The following is a 27,785-nucleotide window of genomic DNA, read 5'->3' as shown; positions in this document are numbered from 1 at the left end:
TCCTTGTATCTGTGCAAATAAATACACATTCCACATTGGGTGAGATATGTTTTATTAGAGTTATTATTGGAACTTTATAACCATAGAAATGCATTCTGCAATGAAACACTAACTATTGAGTGGTCTAAATGTACAGTACATGGCCTGATTTTGATCAGTGATTTCCTCTGCATGGCCAATTATCATCGGTCCAGGATATTCTGAAAGAAAATAGATTGGTAAGTAAGCTTCAGAATATCCATATATACATTTTGTCAACAGGTAAGGTTAACCTAAACATAAGTATTGAAATTACTGGTCGAGTCTGTCTTCCGATAGTTGAATGGGTGCATAGGAGAAGGTCTGTCAAGCAGGTAACTACTCTCTTGATGTAAAGGGCCTTGTAATGAAGGCTGCATGAAGTCTTACACCATTTCCCAGAGCAATCATAAAGTTTCTTTTTAAAACCAATTCATTACACATATGTCCCAGTGCTTTTTTATATAATTAAAAACAAATTAGTAGCATGTTACTTTTCTGTATATTTGAATAGTCTAAAACCATGAAAAAATCCACTCAAAATGCCTCTGGCAATATCTCTCAACAGTAACTGAAAATAAGTTATACACTAAAAATGTTATTAATGATGCTCCTGTTAACTATATGTCATTTTCAAAATGTGATTTCGGCAAATCCTTATTAACCACTTAGTTACAGGCAACTACATTGCATATAAATTGTTATCTTTCAGCTCTGGCGTTGAGCGGACTATAAATTGACCGAGTTTCCCTGCAACAGGGAAATGCAGGCCTATGGACTCCTTGGGTACCTGAATTGCTATCACCAATAAAGCAGGGAGGCCTCACCATGTCTGTGTACTTCTATTGTTTCTCAAGCAAGCTAGTATTTCAGTATCCTAATGTAGAAAATTTATTTCTTATCCTACCTTTCTCCCAACAGGATCTAAGGCAGTGTAAAACATTTTGAAAGCACAATACAATATAAAATATGGATGTGTGCTGTTTTAGAGTGGGAACTGAGACGAAGAACAACTTAGGCTCATTTGGCAAGTAGGACAAGCACATAACAGTTGGAGTTGGACCTTAGTCTATGTGCCTTGCTGTAAGGTTTACTTAATAGCAACTGCAATGCTAGGGGAGGCATTCCCCTCTTCCCACCACCAGGCTGCACTGTTGCTTTCAACAACAGTTCCAGTTCTGCTATTCAGTTTAAAAACCCCTGATTTCTGTTACTTTTCTGAGGTGTGGGAAATTTTAGGGGTAAGGGGACCCAAAGTTGTCCTATTCCTACGGTTGTTTGGCTGGCTGGAGGCTTATTTCAGAAGGGAAGTCTAAGGGATTCCTGGGGGTCCTTCAGGAGCCATAAAATAAAGTTTACAGGGGCTCTTCTTATCCCTGACTTAAGAAGTGCTTGAAATATGGGTGTTTGTGGTGTTCACAGCCTGAGCTGCACTAGATCTGACCCATGGAAAGTAAAGTCAAGCCTCCAGATGGGACCAAAGCAAAATGACATCACTGTGTGCTTTCCACATTCATTTAAGTATGATGTGGGTAGGTGCCATGGGGAGATATGTCTTCTAGAGAGCAGTACTGACATCCCTAGCTATGGTTCATGCCATGATCACAGCACTCCATGTGAAGGAAGGTGATAAATCTGTGCAATGAGTGACTTATTATGGGTGCTATATGGAAGCTGGAAGCATTCCTGGTGGCTTCAACAATGGTTAAAGTGTAAATTCACACTTGAAGCGGCACATTCCTCCAGAATTAGACAAAATAGTATATTCTCAATCCAAGAACAAACAATGTTAGAACTTTAATTAATACATACCTGTCTCTCCACATGAACAGTGCTGGGTCCGAATGTAGCATTGCCATAGCTGGTAACATAGTAGTGTGCAGGAGCCTGGGGGCGGCTTTGTTCACTTGGGACTAAAAGAACAATAACATGTTTTGTTATCAAGGCCAATTTATATAGACATCCATATGAATGGTCTTCAGTTTCCCCTTCAATCTCAGGTTGCATATTTTAAGAATGCGAAGAACACTTGCACATTTCCTCATCAATAAGAAAGGGAATATCAGCATACACTGGAACAATACATCAAGAAAATGGTTGACTGCCATTTTGCTAAAAATAAAAAAATGTGCAAATGACCAAATAATTTTTCCCCTAGGGATGTCACAAAAATGACCTAGAATACCCCACAATTGAAAAACCCTCAAAAGTCTGTAACTTCCATTTTGAGAGAGAAAACTGAAAATCATTCTTGAGTGCATTCACACAAAAATGGTATGCAGCCAAAGCAAAAATATGCATGCAGCCAAAGTAATTCATGAAGGCTTAAAGGACCTGGAAGAGAGAGTTGCACATTCACTGGGTGATTCACAGGGGTCAAGAGCAGAGCTTGAAACAGTCACCATTTTTGGACTGCAACGCCCAGAACCCAGGATCACCTGAACTAAAATGCTTCTAATATTGGGAAGTGAAAGAGGGAGTGTCTGAAAATCTCAAGGCTTGTTACCACACAAGTACCAAAATAAATGGATACAGTTGTTTAAAAAGTTCATATTCAGATATATAATCCAACCAAAATGCTCTTAAATCCATGTATTGTTCTTAAACACAGTGAAGCAAATGCCAAGTCTGTTATTGTTTCATCCCTAGCCCATTTTAATCCCCAAAAAGATTGGATAGAAATTAGACTTGTAGGTTCTCCTTTCAAAAACAACAAAAAAGGAACGTTGGATACTTACCATGACACGTTCATTTCCTGCAGAGAAGGGTCCTGGCATCCTGTAATCTGGGTTTAGCTCCTCCTATTTGCTCCTGTAGGCAGGGACAATAAACAAAAGACCGGCCCCTATATAGGGAGGAGCTAGCCCCCCTGAGCCTCAGTCAATAACAAGCCAAGTGACTAGTAAGGTAATCAAGGAACTGAACTTTAGTAACATCAGCTAAGGGTTAACTAGAACAGCTTAGAAAAAACTAGTCCAAGAACAAACAAGAACTCAGAAAAACCAATCCAGCAACAAGAAGAACAAGGCAGGTCCACCAACAGGCAGATAGGGTTGGAGGCCGCAGGCAGCACCCGGGTGGGCAGGATGCCAGGACCCTTCTCTGCAGGAAATGAACATGTCACGGTAAGTACCCAACGTTCCTTTTCCCAGCAGAGAGGGTCCTGTCCTCCTGTAATCTGGGATTTACAAAAGCCCTCTCGAACTGGGAGGGAGGTGCTGCTAGGAGACTGTGGCCCCCGACACAATCTGTTGGAGGAGCCTCCTTTCAAATGACGCCTCTGCGGACTGAGACATGTCCAGTTTGTAATGTCTTATGAAGGTCAAAGGCGACTTCCATGTGGCCACCCTGCAAATATCTGACAGGGAGGCGCTAGTGGTCAAGGCCGCAGAGGTAGATGCACTCCTGGTTGAGTGCACCATCAACCCCTCGGGTGGAGTGAGATCAAGAGTTCAGTAGCTCTTTTGAATACAAGACCTGATTCACCTAGTCAGAGTCAAGACTGGTACCTTGCACCCCAAAGAGTCCAGGCAAAAGGAAAAGAACATCTCAGATGACCTTAAGGTTGAAGTCCTCTTGATGTAGATTTTGAGGGCTCTGCACACATCCAATGTGTGCCAGGTCTTTTCCAAGTCCTTCTTAGGATCGGGGCAGAATGAAGGCAGGAGAATGTCCTGTGACACCTGAAAGGCTGAGTTGACCCTAGGCACGAAGGTAGGGTCTGGACGAAGGCACACTGAGACAGGCCTAAAAATACACAAGTCTTTATGTACCGACAGGGCCCCAGCTCTGACACCCATCTGGCGGAGGGAATGGCCGTGAGGAAGATGACCTTGAGGGAGAGGTGTTTGAGGAAGGCCTCCCAAAGGGACTTGATTGGCCCAACCGTCAGAGTCTTTAAGACCGTGTTCACATCCCAAGATGGAAAACGATGTCTGGTAGGCAGGCCCTGTTGGAAAACTCCCCTCAACAGCCTCTTAATGTGAGGATGGCTGCCATTCTAGCTGCTCTCGTATGGAGCAGAAGCGACGTGATGGCAGACACCTGCCTTATAACCATGTTGGTTCAAGTCCCTTCTTAATGTCATCTTGGATGGTCTACAGCAGGTCAGCCACTGAAAACCTGAAGCAGTTGATGAGAACTTGCCTAAGCAGTGGATTATGTGATCAATCAGAATAGAACCTGATCTAATCTGGACCTATGGCAGCTTCCAGCCTATCACTGATCACCTTGTCAACTGGTTATAGCAATGAAGGTGATATTAAGGTGATTTCATTTGTAGTAATTAAGACTTACCACTCTGAAAAAGGAATGTTAATGTCTGACTTCCAATTAAAATTTCAAAACAATGTGCAGTTCTTTACTGGAACATCTGTGAACCTGTGTAAAATAAGACTAATCCCATGGTTAGGCAAAGAAGACACTGGATTAACCTTTATCTCGCAGACATTGGTGAGTCCATGCAGAAGCATAGATGCACTCTGTGTTAACAGGGCATGTGGTCAGAATTAAGTCTGATTTCTTTTGAAGATGAACTTGTCTAGAGACTTCAAAAATCACCCCAACTCCATGTAGCAGACTATCATCAACCTGTATGAAGGCTGAGGGGTCTCCCGGCTAAATGAACTGCTGATTAAGGAGTCATGAAATGGGAAAAGGGGGCTTGGCAAGGATAGCCCTCTGGTATCTAATTTCGAGGAGAGAATTTTCTCCACAAAAGGGATCTGTCAAAGGAACACAAACCTAAATTTAAAATAGTATAGTGGGCCCTCGATATGTACTGGAGTTGAATTTAGGACTTTGCATGGATACCAGATCCATGGAAGTTGAAGTCACAGAAAATATAATGGTATAGTAAAATGGAGTCTCCTGTATAAAATAGTAAAATCACAGTTTGTTTTTGGAATGAATATATATATATATATATATATATATATATATATATATCAAGCTGTGCTAGCAGAAAACAAGGCATAGGCACTAGGAAGTCCACTCCCCCACACAGCAGCTAACCTATAACAAGAAAATCATAGAATCATGGAGTTGGATGAGACCACTAGGGCCATCAAGTCCAACCCCCTGCCATGCAGGAAATCACAATCAAAGCATGCCCAACAATATGAAAAGGAATCTTGTAGCACCCAGAGACCTCTAAAAGAAAGAGATTGGCAGCATGAACCTTCATGGCCTTGAGCCCAACTCATCATATGCATACCTTGTTACAATGGGTCTTCCAAGCCAGGCAGCAGCTGAATGGCAAGCCCATCAGCAGGCATTCTTATTTAAAATGTAAACTATCTAGCCAAGGTAGGAGGTAATTGTGATTTTTGTGGCAGACTCTTCAGGGCTGTGCAGGATGTCTGAATGGGATTTGAAGCAACCCCTTAGCAGAAAAACCTGATTATATTGTTTTAAAACACTCCTGGAGGAAGGGGAGATTCTCTCCCCATGGAGAGGAGTCTGTTTGTCTGTTTGTTTTTTATATAATTTTTCTTAACCCCCTGTATTAGTGAGAACCATCTCATGGAAGAAACTGTATTTTTTAGTTTCTTCCCTTTAACAGACATCTCTCCTATGAAAGAAGGGAAGGCAAAGGGAGCCACCTCTCCTGAGGCTAGCTGACTGAGGTTCCCTGTGTTTTATAACAGGAACATAACCCTTTTGCCAATAAAGTGGAACTTGCTTGGTCACCTTAATCCAATACATCTATCATCTAATATGAGATGTTTTTACCAAAGATCCTCAATGTATGTAAGCATTAGAGGTCTGCTGAGCGACCAGAGGCCTTCTCCTTGCTTGTTACCCTGTTTATTAGCATTTAAATGAATCTGTATTGTTAAAGCTTATGCTCTTAATGAGAAGTGCTATGGCTGAATAACAGTTTGCACAAAGGAGGTAGAACCATGTGCTCATCTTATGTCTTAGGCTGTTCCAGCTAAGGCAAAAAGGCTGTGGCCCTAATGGAGACAGAGATGGATGCCTATGAGGAAGGAAGAAAAATCATCATGTTGGCTTATGGCTAGCCCCTTCCCAGGCATCTTCTCTGGCCTGGAAAAAGGAGAGTGGGTGAGCAGAAACAGCACAACTCAAACTTCATGGGCTAACAGTAATAAAATGAACACCAGAAAAAGTTAACCAGTATCTCTTGTAAACCGGAGCCCCTAGACCTGTTGCCATGGGGGGGGGGGCTCTCCCCTCCTTTATTTGCCCCATCAAGGGAGGCTGCCTGGGCAGTAGCTTCTTCCAGGCACTGAGGAAACTGCTCCTGGGTTAGCAGTGACTGAAGACCATTGCTAATCATGGGTAGATAGCTGTATATGGCCTGTAGTGTAGCCCTGATATTCACAGGGCATTTTGTTTTATTTATGTTTAAAACAGCCCCAACTTCAAGCTGGGGTTTAGAAGCTTAGCCCTTTTAATCTCAGGCAGGCTTTATAGTAACCTGGCTGCATTATAGAAGATGGCTTGGTCCTCAGCTCCCTTCCAACTTGCATAAGTAGCTGGGAAGGACAGGGGCTGCTGTGGGACATGGCTCTACATTTACCTGAGGCATGTCTGTGTGCTGACAAGGATAATCTCTGATGGAAAGGAGAGGCCCGCTGTCATAGTTTGGGGCAGCCAAACACAATTGGGAGTGAAGGGAACTCTCCACCCATGATATCCACAAGTGGCTTCCCCCTTTTTATTGTTGTAATTTTTGGGAAGGGAACACAGGAGGATTTGTATCCATATGCTCTCTCATAGAATTCTTGGGTTGGAAGAGACCCCAAGGGCCATCCAGTCCAACCCCATTCTGCCCTGCAGGAACTCTCAATCAGAGCATACCCGATAGATGGCCGTCCAACCCCTGTTTAGAAGCGGGTGGCAGAGGCCATGCTCTCTCTGGGGAGGACATGAAGCCATTTTGTGTTTTTTTGTGGGATGCTCTGCGGCAGCCAAAAAGGATCATTTGAAGCTTCAGTTCCTGCTGGGCCAAGTCCAGCTTCCTTTACAGCCATGCGGCTGTACCACATAGAGGAGGAGTCCTGTGCCTCCTTACACACCATCTCATTATAAGAATTCAAAAGGAAAGTGCAGGAGCCCTGGCAACACCACCATGTGTTTCCCAGTCTGCAAAAGGATCCCCCACACCTATGGGGTCCTGGGTGCCATTGGGGCCAGAGATGGGAAGGAAGGGGGAGACCAAGGGTTTATGCCCCCATCTGCCCTCCTGGCAGAGTCCCAAACCTTATGCTAGGCATAGTGCCTGCAATGGCCCTGGCAGAGGCCTCATGGCAATGCATGCCCCGAGAGAGGGCATTAGATCTGGCAAAGGCTATTTGATGGCTGGAGAGAGAGGGCCCCTGGTACTCACCCTTCTCCTGTATCTTCTGGCTGGCTTGCCTCTCTGACCTTGGCCCTGTTTCAGGCTGTGCAGAGGTGATGCAGAGAAATCTCTTGCCATGGCTTTTGGCTGGCCTGTCCTCTGAACTCTGGCCGCAAATGGGCTGAGCAGACGCTGAGAAGGGAAGTTTCCATAACTTCTGGCCAGTTTTCTCACTGATCCCTGGCCTTAAACAGGCTGGGCAGAGGTGATGCAGAGAAATCCTTTGCCATGGCTTTTGGCTGGCCTGTCCTCTGAACTCAGGCCCCAATGGGCTGAGCAGAGATGCTGAGAAGGGAAGTTTCCATGACTTCTGGCCAGTTTCCTCACTGATCCCTGGCCTTAAGCAGGCTGGGCAGAGGTGATGTGGAGAAACAGAGATATGGAGGGGATACCCCTCATCATCTGTTCCCACGGCTCCTATGTGCTGCAATGCTGTTGCAGAAATCTCCTGTGCTCCCACCATGATAGGGGACAGCTCTGGAGGAGGGGGAGAGTCATTGGCAAAGCCAAGACCTTTCTCCAATCCTGGGAGCCCTTGCCATATTAAGTCCTTCTTCATGCTCCCAAGGCAGCAAGAGGAACGAAGAGAAGAAAAGGACTGAAGTGGCAGTAATGAAGAAGCTGCAGAGCAACAGCAAACACATCCCAATGAGTCTCTCTCTGAAGCCAGCTCCTTCTGTTGAGCTGGCAGACCCTGAGCTAGGGAAGCCTGAGCTAAGGATGACCCTTAGCCAGTGCTCTTGGGGTCCTCTGCCATAGCCACCACCAAAGAAGGGGGGAAAGGCAGGAGAGAGGAGAAGAAGGGAAGACCAAGAGAACTCTCAAACCGCTTTCGAGAAAGGAAAAACCTTGCTGGCTCGAAGAGACACATCCTGCTAGGAACATAGGCAGGAACAAGACTGAGGCTCAGGGGGGCTAGCTCCTCCCTATATAGGGGCCGGTCTTTTGTTTATTGTCCCTGCCTACAGGTGCAAATAGGAGGAGCTAAACCCAAATTACAGGAGGACAGGACCCTCTCTGCTGGGAAAAGGGGGAAACAACAATATCTGCCAATTAGGTCTCAGTGCAACAGACATATGCAGGAATGCTGACCTCAGGAATTTGTTTTGAGAAAACTTGAGATCACAATCTTTTCACACAAAAATCTGCTCCTGTTTAGTTTTGTCTCCCAAAGCTTTCTTCGTTTTAACAGTCTAGTTAACAGCGGTGAGTAATTTTGTTGTTGCTGTTTGTTTAGCAGTTGGCACTCTGAAATCCTTGTTAATACTCATTTAAAAATCCCCCCCCCAAAAAAAAAATCTAATATGGATCTTGGTCTATTCTCAGCTCACTTGGGATCTAAACAAAAGAAATGGAATAGAATGGAATGCTGAAGGATTTGTTATAAAATATTTTTGGTTATTTATCAATCTTTTAGCTCAGTCTTTCATGAAGCTCATAACATCCTCTGTGAGAAGTAACATGTTGCCTTGCAGAATATGAAGACAACTGTAAGAACAACAACAGTGTTGTGGGAATCTTAAAAGCCTGGACTTTCTCTCACTATGTCCACCAGCTTGACAGAACAGAGATGACAAAAGGACCCTGGATGCTGAGAATTCAAAAATTTATTTGCCGTCAAAGTCCTCAGTGGAATTCAAATTCCAAAAAACAAACTGAGGCCTCAAATCAGGGGTAGGCAACCTACGGCCCACGGGCCGGATCCGGCCCAGCGAGGCCTTGGGACCGGCCCCAGCCCGGTCCTGCCGCCGATTGCCGCTGGGGCCTTTGGCCTCTCACGCGAGGGGCCTTTGGCCTATCAGGAGGAGGCATGCAGGGGCAAGGGGGGCAATTGTCTATAGAAGCCTCAGAAACATGCATTTATATTAAGATTTTTTTAAAAATCAGCAAATTTTTTCGCATGTCCTCCATTTTTAAAAAGTGTCTTCCATTTGAAATTTTTGTCCTACATTTGTCCCAGTTTATTTATTTATTTAATTTTTTAAAAAAATTATTTGTTTATTTTTTGGCTTCGGCCCCCCAGTTGTCTGAGGGACAGCAACCCGGCCCCCGGCTCAAAAAGGTTGCCTACCCCTGCCTCAAATGAAAGAAAATGGCTACCTTTATAGTAATTCAAACAAAGAGGTCCCTAACATACATTCTATTGGCTGGTTCAAAGTTTAAACGTACAAAACTTTCTTGCAATCAGAGCAAAGATACATGAATACATTATAATACACTTAAGGCACATTTGAAATATTCCTTCACCCTTATCACCCATGTGTTACTTTCTCTTTCAAGGATGTTGTTCTTGATTATTATGGCTTTCAGAGCAGTGCCAGGCACCTTGATGAGCCTTCAAAGGTAATCTAGTCTCTAAACATTCCTACTGTAAATCCCTTTGAGCATTCTCTTGCTTCACAAGGCCTCAACTCAAAAATCTTATTTCTACGTATCCACTCTGCAACCATTTTCTACAAATCTATTGTGAGGATATTAATCATTAAAATCCATCCATCTCAACAGAACAAAATCAAATTAGTATCGGCATATAAAAGCCATTTAAAGCAGTGGTTCTGAATCCTTGGTCCTCCAGGTGTTTTGAGCTTCAACTCCCAGCAGCTTGACCAACAGTCAGGAACTGTGGAACCTGAAGTTCAGAAACATTTTGAAGGCCAAAGCTTGAGAAACATTGGTTTAATGCATAGCGCCATAAGACAAATGTAACTGATTCAGCCTCACCTTTGGGTAACAATAGCTCTGTTGAAAACTGATGGGCACAAATTCCACAGGTTTTAATTTCTTCTTTTGTCCTTTTGTTGAGGCGGGAGGCAAGAAGAAATAATAATTATTAAGGCTGGCATCTCCAAATGCTTCAGCTCGAAAAATGGAAAATACTGTTGTAGCATTTTTAGGTTATTTGTTTCTTGGTATGACTAGGAGAAGAAGCACCAAAACCAGACTAAAATGGCACCATGTAAAGAACCTGAGGGTTGTCAAAAAACAAACAAAAAACCCCAGTGGATATGAATCAGTCTTTTCAATTAGAATAAAGAAAGACAGACTGAGAGAAAGCAAATTTACCTTAACCAAATTTAAATCTCCAAAGGATTCAAAACTGGTAATAAGCTATGAATTTTCTGGACAAGAGACAGTGTATTTTAAAATTTATGGAGGAGTTTGTTGGCTTTGCTGCCACAATGTTCAGAGACTACTCTTAAGGGGAAGAGGCAGAAGAAGTATGGGAGAGTACTCACACGGTGGTCTTGTCATCCACATCTGGCCAGACAAACTCTGCAGGACATCCAGATGTTCGACAAGGTGTCTTTACACAAAGATGGAGACCAGGCCATTCTTCCAAGAGTTTATGATTGATGGAAATTACTGTCATAATGAAGTCCCACGCTAACTTGAATCCTAGTTAGAGAGGGGAAAGCAATTTTTTGTGCCCTTTAACAATTAGCTGAAGTAGTGATAAGAGTAGATGTATGGGGACAACGGCTATGAAAGAACTAGAAAAGTCTCAGGACTGTGGGTTCATTTATTAATCCAATACACCTGTAATACTGGTCTTCCTATGTCTTCCTCCAATTACATATCCCATAGTTACAAGAAGTACAGCAGCTGTGAGTGCAGTCCTAACTGAGCAGAACAACTTCCACTTCATATACAGGGGGACCCAGGTCCACTTCCAGAGTACAAACCCCTTCCCCAGTAGGAAATATGCCAGTTCTATACCAGGAGCACTAGAACTAGTCAGAAACTGCTGCATCGACCAATAGCTTGGTGTCTCCAGGGATTGACCAACCATCTTACCCACTTGCCCTTGGTTACTGATGCCAGTCAGAGTTGGCCATAGGGACTAAAGGATTCAATAGAAGAGTGGGATAAAGGCTTTGTGGGAAATGGGATGAACTATATAGGCCTTTGATCTGATCCAACACTGCTCTTATGTCAGATACAGGGTCTGTCTGTTGGTCTGTTTAGCTTACTATTGTCCATATTTTTCAGTTTTAGTTTTAGTTGGGAGTTCTTAAACACAGGGAAGAATGGAAGAAAAAAATGTGTATAATTTATTATGCTGAACAAAACAAACAGCATCATTTATATACCGCTTCAAACTGAACTATCAGTGTCTAAGCAGTTTACAAATGTAAGCTAATTACCCCCAACGATCTGGGTACCGTATTTTCCGGAGTATAAGACGACTGGGCGTATAAGACGACCCCCAACTTTTCCTGTAAATATATAGAGTTTGGGATATATTTGCCGTATAAGACCGCCTCCTTAAAAGCCAAGGAGGGCAAGGCCAGCGGCCCTCGCGCCAGACCGCGGCGCTCCTTCCCGGGCTCCACGGGGCCTGGGAGGAGGGCAAGGCCGACGGCCCTCGCGCCAGGCCGCGCGCTCCTTCCCGGGCTCCACGGGGCCTGGGAGGAGGGCAAGGCCGACAGCCCTCGCGCCAGGCCGCGCGCTCCTTCCCGGGCTCCGCGGGGCCTGGAAGGAGGGCAAGGCCGACGGCCCTCGTGCCAGGCTGCGGCGCTCCTTCCCGGGCTCCGCGGGGCCTGGGAGGAGGGCAAGGCCGCGGCGCTCCTTCCCAGGCTCCGCGGGGCCTGGGAGGAGGGCAAGGCCGACGGCCCTCGCGCCAGGCCGCGCGCTCCTTCCCGGGCTCCGCAGGGCCTGGGAGGAGGGCCAGGCCGCGGCACTCCTTCCCGGGCTCCGCGGGGCCTGGGAGGAGGGCAAGGCCGACGGCCCTCGCGCCAGGCCGCAGCGCTCCTTCCCGGGCTCCGCGGGGCCTGGGAGGAGGGCAAGGCCACGGCGCTCCTTCCCAGGCTACGCGGGGCCTGGGAGGAGGGCAAGGCCGACGGCCCTTGCGCGAGACTGCAGCGCTCCTTCCCAGGCTCCACGGGGCCTGGGAGGAGGGCAAGGCCGGCGGCCCTCGCGCCGGCAGCGGAGCCTTCCCGGCGTATTAGACGACCCCCCAACTTTGAAAAAGATTTTAGGGGTTAAAAAGTCGTCTAATACGCCAGAAAATACGGTACTCATTTTAGCGACCTCGGAAGGATGCAAGTCTGAGTCCTTTTGCTGGTATTGAACTCACAACCTTATGGTTTTGAGTGAGTGGCTGCAGTGCAGGCATTTAACCACGGCGCCACCAGGGCTCCTGAACAAGGGTTCATTAGTTGTTCCTAATGGGTTATTTGTGCGCTCCATAATCCAACATATAATTTTGCAAAAATGTGTTGAATAATGGAGCACACCAAACAATTTCAGAAGAAAATCAGCCTGGGCTTTATACATTATGTATAGCAAAGCTTTTGATTTTGTAGACTATACAGGTAATGAAAAACGATGGATTGCTCTTAAAGAAAAAAGTGTGCCACAACATTTGATTGCCCTGAGGCATAATCTGTATTCAGAACAAGAGGCTACCGTCAGAACAGAATACAAAGAAACTGAATGCTTTCCAACTGGCAAGGGGGTTAGGTAAGGATGCATTTTAATACCCTAAATCTGTTCAACTTGTATGCTGAACATATCATACATAAAGCAGGATTAGGGTGGGAAGAAGGAGAAATGAAAATTGGAGGAAGGAACATTGATTTAAGAGATGTAGATGACACCATACTACTAGCAGAAAATAGTAGACTTGGAAGAATTACTGAAGAAAGTTAAGGAAGAAAGTGCAGAGATGTTTTTACAGTTGAACATTAAGAAAACAAAAATTATGACCACAGATTTTACTGTACTTAACTTTAAAGTAGACAATGAAGACGCTGAAATAGATAAAGATTTCTATACCTTGGGTCAGTCAGTCAGAATGACGTGTAACCCTGGGTTGTACACCTGTCCAAAAAGGACACTCAAATACCAATGTAAATTTTGGGGAATTATAAACTAACTCAAAGGTAGTAATGCCTAGTGGCTGGATTAATTAGGGCCATATATCTGTGTATACCAAGTTCAGAGACACTAAGAATTCTAGAGGCAGGTTTCAGAGAAAGTAATGAATTTGATTTTTAAAAGGGAAAATCAACAATCATATACAACACACAACCATGCACTCTCACAAGGACTAAGGAAAATCACAGTTGCCACTGTATTTCCCATTTCTATGTATGGTGGTCAAAGCTGGACAGTAAAGACAGCTGATAAGAATAAAATCAATTCATTTGAAATGTAGGGCTGGAGAAGAGTTCTACAGATACTGTGAACTGCTAAAAACACAAATAGGTCCTAGAATAAATCAAGCATGAACTCTCCCTAGAGGCGAAGATGACAAAACAGACTGTTGTAATTTGGGAATATCATCAGAAGGCATGACTCACTAGAAAAGACAATAATGCTTGCTAAGGTAGAAGGCAGTAGAAAAGAGGAAGCCCACATTCCAGATGGATAGAGTAAATCAAGGAAGCCAGAGCCCTGAATCTACAAGACCTGGACAGAGCTGTTGATGTCAAGGTGACTTGGAGTTCTCTCATTCATAGGGTTACCATAAATCAAAGTCAACTTGATGGCAGTTAACAACAACAATCTGGTATCTGTTGGCAGTCTCCCACTCAAATGTTAACTGGAGCCACTATAAGTTATTAACAAAAACAGATTGGGACTAATTTATCTGAACACCCATTGCCACTAATACAATCATTCCTCCACAGTTAAGAGCTTTCTCAGAAGTCCTTCTTGAGTATTTGCTGGCTAGCCTGCCATGGATGAAAAATGAAACCATTTCAGTGGTGGCACCAATGTTGCAGCACTCCCTTCCAACCAATATCTGTCTAGCTCCCTCACTGCTTGCATTTGTATGGGCTTTGAAATCCTTTCTTTTCATTGCTGCTTTTAATTGAAACAATGGGTAATTTGCATTTGCATAACAGCATTCTGTATATTTTCACTTTTGTATATTGCACCACAGAACAATCCTGTTGCACTTAAGGACAAAGTCCTGAAAGGCAGCTAAAATATTTCAGTTAAATAAGAAAATACCTGCCCTCTCTGCTGGTTTTCTGCACCTGAGTTCAATATAGCTGTATCCTTTTTGGTTGTTTGCTTTGATCAGCAATGGTTTGCCACTGCAGATGAACAAGCATATTGCTTTTGCAACCCAGTGTGTTGAGAAGAAGGAGCAAACCTTCACCATGAGCCTGCAAAGAGAGAAACCTTCACCTTCAGATTCCATATGGATACCATGTGTTAAAATTTCTATTTAAGATGAAGAGGGGAGAACAGCCTATAGGTTGTATACTACCTCTACCCCGCTTTTTAAAATCCTCAAAGCCCTCCAGGACACTCCAAGTTCCTGAACCCCAAAATCTTTAAAAAATCAAAAGAATCTGTGGTGGAAAATAACTCAACCCACCACCAACCCCTACCAAAATCATGCAAACTACTGCCCCAACACAACAATGTAATTTTCTCCCATGACCTCATAACAGTCCCACAATGGCTGAAAATTAGGTGAAAATTACCCACTCCTTCTTTAAGACAGGTGTCTGCTTGCAAACATCAGCAATTCAACATGGAAATGAAGAGTCTCCTAGCCAGAGGCATCCTAACATTTACAGCTAATCCAGCTCCCTCTTGCAAGTCCTCCATTTCTTTATCTGAACACACAAAGAGTCATACTTCCTGTGAACCAGCTCAGTCATAACGCAGTTCCCAAATAGACATACATTCATGTTTGATAGAGATAGGTAGCAAAGGCTGCACACAATGACTACTGAGGAGGCCAGTGGCATATCCCAAGCCCAGTGTTTCCATCTGCCTGCCACCCATCTCTCATCACAAGCCAATCAAGCAAATGCTCACCCTTACACATGATCATTGCTTACACAAATCAGCCTATTTCCATGACTGCAGGCCTCAGTTAAAGGAGCACTGCAATCGCAAAAACTGGCTGCCTGGAAGTCTGAGATCCAAGTGATCTGCTGGTGGAATTCAAGTCTTACAGTGTACTTACACTGTTCTCAGGGGGTGCAGAGTCTGCTCACTTTACCCACTTTATCCCTGAGAAGCAAGGGGGCTGAAAACTGCCACTTCACCCGCTTGGGAGATAGGTACATTCTGTCTGCTTTTTTTCACATGAGGGACGAAGGAACAGCCTTTATATGTGAGAGCAGCCAGAATGGCCTTGTGTCAGCCCATAGCCAAGGAAATAAACGTGCATCTGTGAGCTCCAGCTGTGCTTCCACACATAAGCAAGAGGTATGCAAGGTAATACAGGCCATATCCTTGTGTAATGTCCCCAGAAATACATACACAGGGGTAATGTCTGCATATGTTACTAAGAGGCTTCTGGTTACTGTGTCCATACAACTCCCACACAATCACTAGGTTTTCCTTAGTACCTTTTGAAAAAGCCCTCTGGGATCTCAGGGGAAAAATACAGGCGGATATGAAGATCCTCGGCATGATCTCCTCCCCACATCATGGATACTTCCTCACTCCAGTTAAGATAGGTAGGAAATAAGTAGAGTACTTCCTCTTCATGGTTTTGCACAGGTTCCCATGGCTGCCCGGGTAGAAAAGGTCTGGCTCTGGGACTGAGTCCCCTTGCATTTCTGACCTCCAGGCAGATCTCAAAGTGTTCCAGAAGGCTGAAGAGCTTCCCCTTCTGGGACCTGCTGCCCACCATTTCCTCAAAGACATCCTTCATGCCGTCCACACAGAGCTGGTGTTTGAGTAAGGCCCTCATGGCTCTCTGGCACAGCATGGCCTTTGACTTAAATGTCCACACCCAGTTGGTCCGGTCCCGGATGGTAGCATGTTCTCCTATCAAGATGTCTACAGAAATGTGCTCCAACTGTTGCATCAGTCCATACCGGACAAGAGTCTGGAAAAGCAGAAGAATTTTTTTAAAACCTATTACGATACAACCTGTAACACACCAGGTGGGTTCATGGTTTCCCTTAGAATAAGAGGTTGAAGAAAGTCATTCAGGCTCCAGTGTGAGATCTCTGGGTGACTTGATGTAGAAACAGAGGGAAGACATCTCTTTTCAGCAGGTACATCACTTTGGCGGGGGGGGGGGGGATGCAGATCACACCCTATGGGTGAGTGACACCACCGCTCCTCAAATATCTGCTTTTTGGCAGAAATGGACTGTGACATTCGCCTGTGCCCTTTAAAAAACTGAAGAGATGGTGTGCATGGTGTGAGTCTCAGTGGGAGCAGAAGGGAGAAGCCCCAGATTCTTGTTGGTTTTTTAATAGTTTTTTTTAACTTTATTATTTACACAGTAGATAGTACAAGTTATATGATCCATAATTCATAATATGCTTCCCCCCTTCCCCCTCCCACAAACAGACACTCAGAGGAAATACATTTCATTTAAAATATCATTATCTTTTTAAATTCTTTATATCCCATTTTACCTTCCACTTTCTTAATCACAATTTCCCATTTATCTCTCCGTGGCGCAGAATAGACTGTCCAAAAAGGGTGGCCTCCCGGTGCCTGTTTTTCCGCTGGAGGGAAGCCACAGCCACCAAACCACACAGTTTCCTGCTGGCGGAAAAAGAACCCGCAAAAAGCCCCCCAGGCAACCCTAGCATGTGACGAGGGCATCAGAAAGGCCCGTTTGTACCGGGCCCTTGATTCTTTATTCCTTTCCCCAGTATATTTAAGTCTTCCTTCCCTAAGAAAACCCAATGACATGTAAAGATATACAGCTGAACACTAAAGTTAGAATCGTCCAAGCCATTATATTCCAAATCACTATGTACAGATGTGAGAGCTGGATAGTGAAGTAAGCAGATAGAAAGAAAATTAATTCATTCTAGATATGGTGCTTCAGAAGAGTACCAAAGCAACCAAGAATATTTGGTTGTACTCACTTTGAATATTGAAATCAGGATAGTTGGACGTAGAAAAACAGTGCTTTCCAGCTGTTTGACTTCTTCATACCATATAATCAGTCCAATGCGGTGAAGGTACCTCAGGATGTCTCGCAGAAGTTCTTCATCCAAGTGACTCAGATGGTGTTGGCAGGAAAGCTCACTGTATAAGAGATTGAAATCCATCATACCTAAGGGATCAAAACAGAAGCTATTGAAGGCAACTGCTGCAAGAGCTTCAGTCTAGTCAGCTGTTCGGGACTAAGCTGTACTGAACCCAATGAGACTTATGATCCTTGCACACTACACAGTTATAGCACTATAATTCCACTTCAACCGCCATGGTCCCGCATCCTATGGAATCCTGAGTCATGTATTTTTGGGAAGTCTAGTCAGCTGTTCAGGACTAAGCAGAAGAGGTCTCTGGCTGAGAATGCAGGCATACCCCAGTTAACAATGCCTCTGACAAACATGGTCTTTTAAAGTCAGCCTTGCCCCCTTTTTTTCTTCTTGTCCTCTGTCTAGGTGGAGCTTTTTTCTAGGAGTATCAGCACTGGAAAGGTGGTTAAGAAGTTGGAGGAACACAGACTTATTTCTGGCTTGCAGCAGCATGTCTGAAATCAACAATACAATAAGCTTGAGCTGAGAAAGAGTAGAATTCTGTTCTAGCTGATCCTTCTGCAACTATGGGTCTACTTGGACTCCCAGATCCCTTTCACACGTATTCTCGTTCAGCCAGGTGTCACCCATCCTGTATCTGTTCATTTCATTTTTCCGCCCTAAGTGCAGTACCTTACATTTCTCCGTGTTGAAATTCATTTTGTTAGCTTTGGCCCAGCTTTCTAATCTATTAAGGTCATTCTGAGGACAGGATCAAACTTCAGAATGACCTTAATAATTAGAAAGCTGGGCCAAAGCTAACAAAATGAACTTCAACAGAAATGTAAGATACTGCACTTAGGAAAAATGAAATGAACAAATATAGGATGGGTGACACCCAGATGAATGAGACTACGTGTGAAAGTGATCTAGGAGTCCAAGTAGACCACAAATTGAACATAAGTCAACAGAGCGATGCGGCAGCTAACAAGGCCAATGCGATTTTAGGCTGCATCAATAGAAGTATAGTGTCTAGATCAAGGGAAGTAATAGTGCCACTATTCTGCTCTGATTCCCCACCTGGAATATTGTGTCCCTTTCTGGGCACCACAATTCAAAAAGGACATTAAGAAACTGGAGCGTGTCCAAAGGAAGGCAACTAAAATGGTGAAGTGTCTGGAAACCATGCCCTGTGAGGAACGCCTTAGGGAGCTGGGAATGTTTAGCCTGGAGAAAAGAAGGTTAAGAGGTGATTTGATAGCCCTGTTTAAATACTTGAAGGGATGTCATATTGAGGAAAGAGCAAGCTTGTTTTCTGCTGCTCTAGAGAACAGGACCCGGAGCAATGGATGCAAGCTCCAGGAAAAGAGATTCCACTTCAACATTAGGAGGAACCTCCTGACAGTAAGGGCTGTTCAACAGTGGAACACACTCCCTCAGAGTGTAGTGGAGTCTCCTTCCTTGGAGATCTTTAAACAGAGGCTGGATGGCCATCTATCGGGGATGCTTTGATTGCGATTTCCTGCATGGCAGAATGGGGTTGGACTAGATGGCCCTTGGGGTCTCTTCCAACTCTATCCTTCTATGATTCTATGATCCTAACAAGAGGCAAGCTAAACAGCAGCTGCTTCCAGAATCCCTTACACGGAAACAGCAAAACAGAGAGAAAAGGGATAAGATTATTCTCTTACCAGCTACCTCCAACATGTTTGGAAGAAGGCTTCAAGTGGTTACTAGAAGGTTCAAAATGTTTTTGATTAATTATTATTTTTAATTACATGGTTTCCTGCCCTCAGGCTTACAATCTAAAAAGACATGACACGAAAAGAGAAGGGAATGGTGGTGGGGAAGGGGATCAGGTCCAGCAGTTCTTCTCTCCCTCTGAGGCCTGGACCAAGGAAGATGGATGGGAGGGAGGGCTCTGCTTCTTAATCGAGGCTGGGCCTGATGGAGCTGGAGCTGCATCTCTCCCTCTATGGCCAGAGGTATAGATCATGGCCAAAGTATAGATCAATTAAAGTCAGAATCTGAATAATCTTCACTGTTAGGAGTGATGGTGGGTGATAGACCTTAGGTTTATATATGAACAGAAGTCCAAGATTACCTCCCTCTGGGAGTGAGACTCCTTTGTCAAGAGACATTCATAGTGATTATCCAGCCTTTTATAGGCTTCTAGTTCTATTCTTTCCTTCTGGGAACTACACCTTAATCACAAAACTGTCTAGTTGATACGTTTTTGCCCATAAAAGTGTCTGCCCAAACACCACCAATTTGGTGTCAGTTTAGGTCAGACAGACACCCTGTCAGTATCTCCCTTGACTCCTCAGTATTGACTGGACTCACAGGCAGCTCCTGAGCCACTTCACAGAATCCCCAAAAGGACCTCTGTTTTTAGAACTGGTACAGTATCACCTTTTACAATTCTAAAAATCACTATCTGCTACCACCGTTTATATCACTAGTTCTTGTATATGTGTGTGAGTGTATGTTATTTTGTGAAAGATGATTACCCCTTTTGTTATATTTTATTTATAATAATATTTTATTATAAATAAAAATATTTTACTTGTTAAATAAAATAACATTCTGGAAGTTCAGTTTTTCAGAACTATTATACACAGGTCTGACCCTGGCTTTTTAGTTACCAAAAACCTGCTTGTAGCTGTCATTTGAGCTAATTAAATTCTTCCTTTGTGTAGGTGCCCTCTTGGGATCCCTGCATTTTGAGTAACACTCTGTCTGATACCAAATTTTCTAATAAAGAAGTAATGTCCAAGGACACATTTACTTAATTAAGTGATGTATATGATGTATATGTTTATTCATCCCTAAACAGCATAGGGTGGAACTATGGAAATTCAAATGGAAACACAGTGCTATAATGCTGCAGCATGAAAAGGCCCTTACTTCTCATTAGAGGTGTTTAGCACCAGGCTACCTGAACTAAGCAGAATAAGAGGGCAGGCCAGAGCCTGGAAAAGTGACTTTCTGTACCACAACTCCCAGAATCCCCAGTGAAATGTTTATAGTTGTTGTTGCTGCTGTTGTTACTGCATGCCTTCAAGTTGTTTCTGACTTATGGTGACCCTAAGGCCAACCTATCACAGAGTTTTCTTGACAAGATTTGTTTAGAGGAGGTTTGCCATTACTTTCCCTTGAGGCTGAGAGTACATGACTTGCCTAAGGTCACCTAGTGGGTTTCCATAGTCAAGTGAGGAATCAAACCCTGATTTCCAGAGTCACACTCCAACTCTCAAACTACTACACCATGCTGAGTCTCTGGACAGTGAGATATAGTCCCCCAATAAGTGTGAGTATTTGTAATGGTGAGTAAGTGGGAGAAGAAGGCTCACGATAGATTTTTTTTTCTTTTGCATGGCATGCATAATTTCATTTCCTGGGCCTAAGGGGGGGAATATCCCCCATACACATATCAGGAATACCATCAAAAGGGGATTGTTCTTTCTCAAACTTCCCAGCTTTCTGAACCCAGCCAGTGACTATGTTATTTAATAAGCTTTATAATTAGATCAAACTTTATTCTGTGTTTGTTTTAATGCTTTCTAAATCAGCCAGCATCTGCCTGAAATGTCAGGATGGCTGTAAATCTACAGAAACTTCACTTCTGCACAGAGATGTTTGTCTCAAGGCTACAGCTGCACCTATTGCCACTTGTAGAATCTGAAATCAGGATGCCATGCATTCTCTCCTGCTTTAATTCTAGTTGCTTTAGGATGATTTTATTACTGTGTCATTACTTCACACATTAATTTCAAAGGAGAGTGGGGAGAGAGGGGCACTACAGAATATCCAGGGAAAACATTTACTTGCCGTTCTCTGCCACTTCTTCACTGTTTTGCACAATATCCACAACTGCAGCTTCAACTTGTTTATAGACAGGGGGAAGCACTTGGATGATATTAGGGAATATTATTTCATTCTTGACATGATCCAAAATTGTACCTTCGAGCATTTTTATGTCTTCGTAATCCAGGCAATTGACTGAAACGAGATCTAAAATCTGGGGCAGAAAATACACATGAATGCATGGTCACACAGACACACCATTTCAAACACTTGACAAGCAACAAACAGATGGAAATTATTGCTAATTTTGCTTGGTGAAGTTTTTGTGGGCTTCAGCACAGTTTTTCTAGAGCCTCATTTGAAGAAGGGAGGGAGAAAGGTGGGTCTGAAAGACCAAGGTTACTCTGTGACCTGGAGAAAATGGAGAAAGGCATCTTTCTCTCCTAAAACATGGAGTCATCCAATGAAAAGAGTGGGAGAGTCAAGACAGGTCTTCCTCACACAGAACATGCTACAAGATATGTCAAAACTTGGAAATGTTTGTTCCTTATACCATACTGGCCAGAGGGATTCTGGAGACCCTTTCACACTACATAATTATAGTGCTATGATTCCATTTTAACTGCCATGGCTGCATCCCATGGCATCCTGGCATTTGTGGTAAAGTCAAAGGCACCAAAGGAGCTCTCTCGCCATGGATTCTAAATACCCCTCCCTGAACTGCAAATCCCAGCATTCGATAGGATGCTACTATGCTGCTATAACTGTGCAGTGTGAAAGGGCTGGGAATTATAGTCCAAAAAGTAGATTTTCCATACTTTGAAATATGTAGTGGCCACAAGAAAAATTCATGCAGAATATCTGTATCTACTAGGTATGATAACATTATGCATCCTTCAGGTATAGGGAAAATATGTCTTCAAACACTGGTGTGAAACAGGTGGCATCCCTCAAAGGGCTAGTAGCTGCTGGCCATTCACTGAAGGTAAGTAGCAAATTAAGAATTAGGTGAATCATATCCCACTCCTTTTGGCAAGATCTAATGGAGATACTCAACCCCTCTCAGCGCTTTCCATCAACATCTCCATTTCTTTTAAGGTAATCCTAAAATACAAGAATAATTAAAAGCTATAGCAGAAAGTAAGCACGTGTACAGCTTAGGAAATTTAGATCACAGTTCTTTCTGTCTTGCCAGTGGTATCTGATAGTTTGTATGTTAGTGAGGCAGTGAATATGCTCCAGGTTTTTGCTTGAACTGTAAAGGTACCACATCTACTTGAGGGATGAGTTTGAGTACTCTGGATAGCTGCTTCTAAACCTGAGCTTGTAAAACCTGGCACAGATTCACCATTCCACTGACATGGCAGCCATCAGCCACCACTGTGCATTGTCTTAGGGCCCATACAGACAGGCCAAAATAAAGCTGCTTCGGGTCACGTTGGAGGTATGCTATTTGGATGATGCATGCGTCCTAAGAAGCCAGAAGCTGTGCCAAAGCCATGCTCCAGTCCTAATGACTGGAACGCAGCTTTGGTGCAGCTTCTGGTCTCTTAGGATGCATGCATCATTTAAACAACATACCTCTAAAGTGACCCGAAGCAGCTTTATTTTGGCCTGTCTATATGGGCCCTTGGTCAAGTTAAATATGCCAAATATATAATTGTGTTCCTCACTGTAAGGGTGCAGTTCTCCATTTCTTTCAGTCTATTCCATTGATCCACATAGAACTCAGACTCCTCGTTTTCCTCCAGGTTGGCAATGAGGTGGGCTAGGTTGGTCCTCCTCTCTTCCAGCATGGTCTGAATCTTGTTCATGATGTCCTCTTTCTTTTCTTCAACCTCCCTCTCACCACAGGCATCTATGTGGGTTCCAACGGGAAGGACCACAGAGTCTGGCACTCGCATAAAGAGATTGTTAATCCAGAATCCAACAAGATCTTTGAAGGAGTCATTGCTAAACTGGTACCTACAAAAGCAAAAAATTAGGATCATGCTAAACCTCAGTCAGCTTGACTGGCATTGTGTGCATAATTCATCTACAATGAATACTCTGGAGGGACACCAACCACCCTATTGGCAACTCACATGCAAAGTTTTTAATAGAGATTTTAACAATTTATCTCTCTTTTGCAGGGATATCCTATTTATATCAGTTTGCAGATGACTATCTGAGTTCCACCACTACAAAAAGTATCCATGAGGAAGTATAAGGTGACTGAATGCTTGTCCACAGTGACTGGCCCTTGTTACAAAGGGCTGTGCAGATAATGAACAGGCACGCTACACATGCTCAGATGCATGTTTTAAAATTTCAGTCATAGTTCATATCAATGTCCTTCTTTTGGTTTGGTTTTGGTTACATTTTTCACTGTGATGAATTTGATGCCAGCCCAAAAATAAAAATAGGCTGCATCCCCTCTTCTTCCTGCAAATATTAAGTCTACAAAGGATGAGGATGGGGTGGGATGGCCACACAAAGAAGGTTCGTTGCTGAATTTGGCAGTTAAGACCTTTAGAGGTGTTTGGGAGCATGACTTGTGTATCGGGCCTTCCATGATTGAATTCAATAATTATATATTCCATTAAGAAAAAGCATAGCAATCCTATGTACATTGACTCAGACATAAGTACAATAGAGTTCACATCCAGACAGATATTTAAAGGATTACAGAACAAGAAAAGACCTTGTCAGCTCTCCAGATGTTGTTGGGCTGTGTCACCAAGGATTCCTCATCATTGGCTATGCTGCCAAAAAATCCTGGATTTGCAAAATAGAACAAAATAAAACAAAACAAAACCCCCAGAATATCAGGATTGTCAAGGTGCATGCTGGGTCCATAACCCTTGTTGAAGAGATCACAAGTAGAGTTTATGTATGCAGACAAGATGCCCAGAAGAAGGACTGTGAAGAATCTTAGTTACGTAGCAAACTTCCTCTCACACACAAGAATGAATCTTAGTACAGCGAGGTTTCTCTCAAATGAGAGTTCGTTAATCTTTGTTACATAACTATTTACAAAGATTACACAGAGTATAAGACATCCATCTTGAATATTCTCAAATAAGTGCCTCCTCATCTTGCACCAGTCTGATCCTGCTCTGATCCCTGGATGCAATGTGCACACACTATCATTCTTGATAGTCCATGCCAGCCACACTCCTGGCTCTGGTCTCCCTGGTGCTATCAGGTTCCAACTTCTCCTGCTTGTCCCTAGCCACTCTATGCCCTACAGGCTTGGCCAACACATCAAACACACTCTGGCTCTGCGCAACCACTCACACCTGAGCTCTGGCTCCTCTCCACCCCTCCTGCTCAGTGTATGTCTCCTGGAGCATCTCCTGGGTGTTCCTTGTCTTCCCATCTATCACAGAAGAAGCCTGTACATGCTTCACAACAAAGAACTCTCTGTCTGCTTCTTGTTCCTCTGGGACCTCCTAGGAATCAGAAATGTGCCCTGACCATCCCCAGTGTCACTGCCACTGGTGGTCTGGGTGTCTTGCTTCACAACACAGAACTCTGTCTGCTTCTTGTACCTCTGTGACCTCATAGGAATCAGGAATGCGTTTTGACCACCCCCAGTGTCACTGCTGCTACTGGTCTGAGTGTCTGGCTTCTGAATCTGCTCTTTCTCTTGTGTTTTCTATGTTTGTGTATCTACAGACGTGCTAGGCTGATGTGAAGTACTAGGCTCCTGCTTCTTCACATCCCTGGATGCATCCACCCCTCCATTTATGATGTTTGTACTATTGTTTTTCAGCTTTACAAAAACATCTTGGTTTGAGTGAACCTTTTCCCATCCAGAATACCTTTCAAATGCTGCACTTCTTGAGTACAGGATTCTGCCACCACCAAACAGAAATCTATATTTATTCCCCTCATAACCCACAAATCGTAGCCTCTGGCTCTTGGGTTCATTTTTCTTCTGAAATTGAGCTGGAATCAGTACTGAGGCAAATTGCCCAAAGACCCTCTAGTACTTAAGGTTTGGTGCCCTACCATGTAACAGGAAATATGGTGTTTTATTTACAGCACTGCACCACATCCTATTAATGGTATGGCAAGCTACTTTAGTTGCCTCCGCCCACAGATTCGATGGTGCCCCAGAATCTTCCAGCATGCAATCTTGTATCTGGTTAATCATGCCTATTCTTCTTTCTGCTAAACCATCTTCAGCAGGAGTAGACAGATCAGTAGTCTTATGTTGGATTCCTTTTTGCTTAAAACATTGATGCAGATTGTTAGAGAGAACTTGTCAGATCGATCTTTTTCAGTGGTCTCGGGTGGTCAGACCTCGTCTTCTGTCCCCTTATCTGTTGGAGTTCCTCAGGGCTCTGTTTTGGGTCCCCTTCTGTTCTCTTTATACACACTCTCCCTTGGCAAACTTATCAGTTCTTTTGGTTTCTCCTACCATCTTTACGCCGATGATACCCAGCTGTACCTTTCCACCCCTAATCTTTCACCAGAGCTAGAGCAGCAAGTGTCATCCTGTTTAACTGCTGTCTCCCACTGGATGCACCATCGGCGTCTGAAGCTCAATATGTCCAAGACTGAGCTTCTTGTCTTCCCTCCTAAGCCCACCCTTCACTATTCCTTTTCTATTTCCGTCAATAACATCTCGATCCAGCCGGTCCAAGAAGCCCGCAGTCTCGGTTTCATCTTCGACTCCTCTTTGTCATTTATCCCACAGATCCAGACTACAGCCAAAGTCTGTAGATTTTTTCTCTATAATATCGCCAAAATCCGTCCATATCTCTCAGCTTCTACCGCAAAGACACTGGTCCATGCCCTAGTGGTCTCATGATTAGACTACTGTAACCTCCTCCTGGCAGGGCTTCCTCTCTCTCACCTCCACCCATTAATTTCTGTTCAGCATTCAGCTGCACGCATTATTTCACTCGCTCGCCGTTATGATCATGTCTCCCCTCTGTTGTCCTCCCTTCACTGGCTCCCTCTTCCTTTCCGCATCAGGTACAAACTTTTGCTACTCACCTTTAAAGCCCTGCATGGGCTGGCCCCTCTTTATTTAACTGATCTTCTCTCTCCCTACATCCCTACTCGCACTCTCCGCTCTGGTAGCCAAAATCTCCTCTCTCAACCCAGGATCTCCTCTGCCCCGTCCCGGATCCGTCCCTTCTCTCTAGCTGCCCCTCATTCCTGGAACCTTCTTCCTCTGCATGCACGGCTCATCACTTCCCTAACCAGCTTTAAAGCTGAGCTGAAAACCATATTGTTTAGGGAAGCGTTCTCAGGGAATTTGTGATTGTTATCTGGCTGTCTGACAATATTTGATGTGATGTGATTTGTTTGATATTTGATGTTTTTAATCTGTTTTTTCCTTTCTATATGGTAATTTTATCTATTCCTCTTTTAATTGTTATTATCTTAGAATGTACGCCATGGGCAGGCTTTTATTTACTCCTAATTTTACCGACTTTGTACAGCGCTGTGTATAATTACAGCGCTATAGAAATAAAGTTTAATAATAATAATAATAATAACTTTTCCATCTCTATCAGTCACAAAAGTGCCCACCTTATAGGGAAAATCCCTTTCGATGGCATTTACCCATTTTTTAATTTGATCAGCAGCTTTTTTGGTTTTCAATATGGCAACAAAAGAAAAATGGGTGTGTCTGTCCACAATGAGCAAAGTGAATCTGTTTCCTCCCATGCTCTTAACCTGATGTGGTCCCAACAAGTCTGCGTGTACCACCTGAAAAGGTCTTTGGGTAACTCATTTGCTTACTTTGGCAACTGGGTAAGCTTTGACTTTCACCCTCTTCCACACTGCACAGTCTAAGTAGCTGTTACATTTTTCCACTTTGAACTCTGGGCAAACCTTCTCCAAGTTTTTCAACCCTTTAAAACTTATGTGCCCCATCACTCTGTGGAAATAGTGTGCACAATTCTCATGCAGTGGTTTATTGGTTACATTGCCACACTGCACCTGTGTCACCATGTGGTAAATGTGGTTTTTCTTAACAGCTTTACCACACATTGCCCCTCCCTTGGAGATTACCCCTTCATCACTTTTCAAATGGATTTCATACCCATCTCCTATAAGGGATGCCACACTCACAAGGCTGTTTTGCAGTCTTGGTGCACATAAAACATTATCAAACATTTTTCCCAGCCCTAGGATAAATACAGACCCTTTCATCTCTACACTGCCTGATTCACCATCTGGAAACACCACAGAATCTACTGGTGCTGGTTTTGGGCTCTGTAGTTTCCCCTTGTCTGGTGTCACGTGGTGGCAATATCCACTGTCCAAAATCCAGACAGAATTATCTTTCTTCCCACACTTAAGTCCCTCCGCAAAAGAAACAAACCCCCTCGAATCCTGAGGTTTTTTCTTTTGTGAGGACCATCCTTTCTTGTCTTCAGGGACTCTGAGACAGACAGTTCTTTCTCAGATGTCCAGTCCCTCCACATGAATGGCACCGCTTAGTCCTGCAGGTGGCAGTACTCCCCTCCTCTTGACATGGCAACAGATCTAAGATCTGTTTCGGCAACTCCTTGCAGGCTGTACATCAAAAAGTCCCACTCACTTGTCAGACTACTCAGGAGTATGAAGACCTTCTGAGATTCTTCCATATGTATGCCATGCTCGCTGCACTCTGCAAAGATGTTTTGCATTCTTTCCATATGGTCAACAACATCCTTCCTGCAATTTACAGTTGT

The 27,785-nt window shown here is 43.8% G+C and overlaps 1 protein-coding gene across 1 annotated transcript in view; it reads right to left on the bottom strand.

The window, feature by feature from the left end:
• Nucleotides 1-41: 41 nt before the first annotated feature.
• Nucleotides 42-27,785, bottom strand: part of LOC149314331 (malignant fibrous histiocytoma-amplified sequence 1 homolog) — a 31,291-nt gene continuing 3,547 nt past the window's right edge. Inside the window, exons 3-11 of the mRNA XM_089520876.1 lie at nucleotides 22,776-23,067; nucleotides 21,127-21,316; nucleotides 17,197-17,387; nucleotides 15,709-16,193; nucleotides 14,348-14,505; nucleotides 10,621-10,780; nucleotides 10,106-10,176; nucleotides 1,831-1,931; nucleotides 42-200 (exon numbers count right to left, since the gene is read on the bottom strand). Of these exons, the coding sequence (XP_089377002.1) occupies nucleotides 183-200; nucleotides 1,831-1,931; nucleotides 10,106-10,176; nucleotides 10,621-10,780; nucleotides 14,348-14,505; nucleotides 15,709-16,193; nucleotides 17,197-17,387; nucleotides 21,127-21,316; nucleotides 22,776-23,067 (1,666 nt within the window). The 3' untranslated portion in view covers nucleotides 42-182. The remainder of the gene's footprint in view (nucleotides 201-1,830; nucleotides 1,932-10,105; nucleotides 10,177-10,620; nucleotides 10,781-14,347; nucleotides 14,506-15,708; nucleotides 16,194-17,196; nucleotides 17,388-21,126; nucleotides 21,317-22,775; nucleotides 23,068-27,785) is intronic.

Source organism: Sceloporus occidentalis, unplaced genomic scaffold (genome assembly GCF_023333645.1).
Source record: "Sceloporus occidentalis isolate IW3139 unplaced genomic scaffold, rSceOcc1.0.p SCAF_4, whole genome shotgun sequence".
In the NCBI taxonomy this organism is placed as follows: domain Eukaryota; kingdom Metazoa; phylum Chordata; class Lepidosauria; order Squamata; family Phrynosomatidae; genus Sceloporus; species Sceloporus occidentalis.
The sequence above is the reverse complement of the archived record's forward strand: the minus strand, read 5'-3'. Positions and strand labels throughout refer to the sequence as shown.